This window comes from Buceros rhinoceros, unplaced genomic scaffold (genome assembly GCF_000710305.1).
Source record: "Buceros rhinoceros silvestris isolate BGI_N320 unplaced genomic scaffold, ASM71030v1 scaffold4702, whole genome shotgun sequence".
NCBI classification, from domain to species: Eukaryota; Metazoa; Chordata; class Aves; order Bucerotiformes; family Bucerotidae; genus Buceros; species Buceros rhinoceros.
Genome location: NW_010400528.1, coordinates 483 through 3,029, shown reverse-complemented (window position 1 = coordinate 3,029; position 2,547 = coordinate 483). Strand labels below are relative to the sequence as shown.

The window sequence follows — 2,547 nt, the reverse complement described above, 5'->3', positions numbered from 1 at the left end:
CTTTCCCTAGTCTTCACCCACACTCTCAACAGGACTAGATTTACAGAAAAAAGAATATCAGTCCATTTACCAAGATGCATTGTCCCTTTTGCTGCTCTTGTTTCAGGTCAACTGGAAGCTTCTTTTTTCAGTTTTTCTAAAATCTCATCTGGTGTCATTGATCCCAAAATCTTCACCACTTTTTCACGTGATTTACCGCCCTGGTTAAGACACACACACAAAAATTTCCATCTTTCAGGGAATCAGTAACAACCACACATTCCAAAAAAATCTCTCACTGCAATGCCAACATACCAGGTAGCTTAAAAATAATTCCTCATGCGTGGATACGTAGAATTAACAGCAGTAAGGGGTAGTTCATCAATGTCCTTTCTAGTTATGTGAAAGGTGGAAAATGACTCTCATCTACTCTTTTTAAAATTGGATAGAGATCTCAGAGCATGCCCTTTTATAGAGCTCTTTTACAGGCTAGAATGAAAAGCAAGGAGGGATGTTTCCATAATTCACTTGTCTAATCTCGAAGCAAGACTCCATCTAATTTGCATTTTTGTTTTTAAACGGTCTGCATATATATATATGTTTGATAATTATACTTTCAGATCTTTCTTTGGAGTTGTCTCTCCCACAGACCATTAGTTACTCTTAAGCAGAGTGAATGAAAAGAAATCGCACCGTATATAACCTATAAGACACTCAGATTCATACATCAGTTATTTGAAACATTATTGACCTGTTCTTTTATTACTGAAAAAGGGGTATTTTACACAGGAACTGGCAACCTGCAACCTCATTTCATACTGCCTGAAGACACAACGTTGTTAATTGAGTAAACCATGAGAAACAAGTTCCTTGTTAATCTGCAGCCTGGCAAAATGTTTGAAAAGCCCACAAGGGACATCCTGAAAGAGGAAAAAGGCCTTAACTCTACTATACAGAAATCTGGCACAAAATTTAAAATGAAAAATAGATTCTTGAGGCAGGCTAGCCATCTAATGATTAAAACAAGGCCCTTGCATAGAAATCTGGTAACCTCGGTTTTATACTGCATCATTTCTCACCAATTTCCTGATTTGGATTAGTTTTGTTAATGCTAGCACTTACCGTAAAGCAACCAGTACCAAAAATCACTTGCTGTTTACACCCAACAGACCAGGATGGCAAAATCTAAGCCACAGGTAAAACACAGACTCTACCACAATGCTTCACTGAGAACAAACGGTGGCTTGTGAAAAACAGACACAAGCATCTAATTATTGGCACACCGTCGGTCAGAACAACCGCATCAAGGTCAGACAATGCTGACCCCTTTTAAGTTCAACTCTGCATAGCACTTATGAGGACAACCTAGATAAACCTGGACATCCCTGTGAGGTAGGAAAACCGCTGCCTGTAAAATGTTGATAAACAAATGAAGCAATTTGCCCAGGATTCAGGAAAAACAACACTCAAATCTTGGCATCTCTCCCTTTGGGCAACACAGTGCTCAATTCACTGACCACGCTGCCATTTACCACTGCCCTCTAACAGACTTCTACAAGTACTACATTAAGCCAACACACAAAAATAAAAAGAGCAATTGCTCGTTGTGCTCTTACGTTCATAAACTGTAAATGAACATGGCTGGGAAGACTGACTTTAAGTACAGCGAATTAATAAAACACATTTTTTATTCAGTGCCATGAATAAAACAAAGAGTTTCCACTCACCAACATCAAGACATGTAAATTCTAATACAAAGAAACTACTGAGGCTCAGCTACAATCCAAGTGCTTACATATGCTCTTGCTTATGCGTGACAGTTAATTATCAGAACATTTTCACTCAAATACAGAAGTTACTTCAAAAAAAGGGAAAGAAAAGGTATTAATAAGATGTATACCCTCTGTAAAGCCTAAATTTTGTCATCTGCATTTGATATGAAAACGAGAACCTTCGAAGAACAAAGAAAACATGAACTGAAGAATATATTGTGATGAGAACTAGTCTGATTAAAGATCCCAAGATCAGCTGTGGTTCTTCCCACACTAGGTTTGTCCTCAATGAAGCATTCCATTAACTCAACCAGACACCTTTAAAGTGTCTTTTGGACTGGAGAGCAGTTTCCTGTACTCAGTAAGTTTCAAAATCTTGAATTTAGATTGCAGTAGGGCAAGACTGAAAGAGAAAAAAAAAAAAAGGAAGTACCTTCTCTAAAATGACTTCACTCTTCTTCACTTCTAGCACCTTAGAGAGGTAGCGACACAGCTCTGCATTTGCCTCCCCTTCTGACGGAGGTGCAGCAATAGCTACACCTACTGCCTCCGCTGTCACATCTATAACAAATATTTTAAGGATTTTATGTTCAAAATGCTCAAAACATCTAGTCATTGTCTTCTAAAAATGAATGTTCCTGCTTTCAAAAGCATTTTAATTTTAAAGCAAACTTATAGATTAGCAGGTAAATGACATTTGTACACCTCACAATTTTCCTTACGTTAAAACTGTTGGCCAGTACAAAGACAATTTTCTGATACAAAGAACAAGGAAGCCTTCAGACCTGTATCTGAG

The 2,547-nt window shown here is 37.8% G+C and overlaps 1 protein-coding gene across 1 annotated transcript; it reads right to left on the bottom strand.

The window, feature by feature from the left end:
- Positions 1-107: 107 nt before the first annotated feature.
- LOC104489693 (chromosome unknown open reading frame, human C15orf40) lies at positions 108-2,312 on the bottom strand (the record flags this gene model as incomplete). The annotated part of the gene is made up of 2 exons (XM_010131887.1): positions 108-200; positions 2,185-2,312. Coding segments are annotated over 2 exons (221 nt in total), but the record flags the coding sequence as incomplete, so codon positions are not given.
- Between the last annotated feature and the right edge of the window lie 235 nt (positions 2,313-2,547).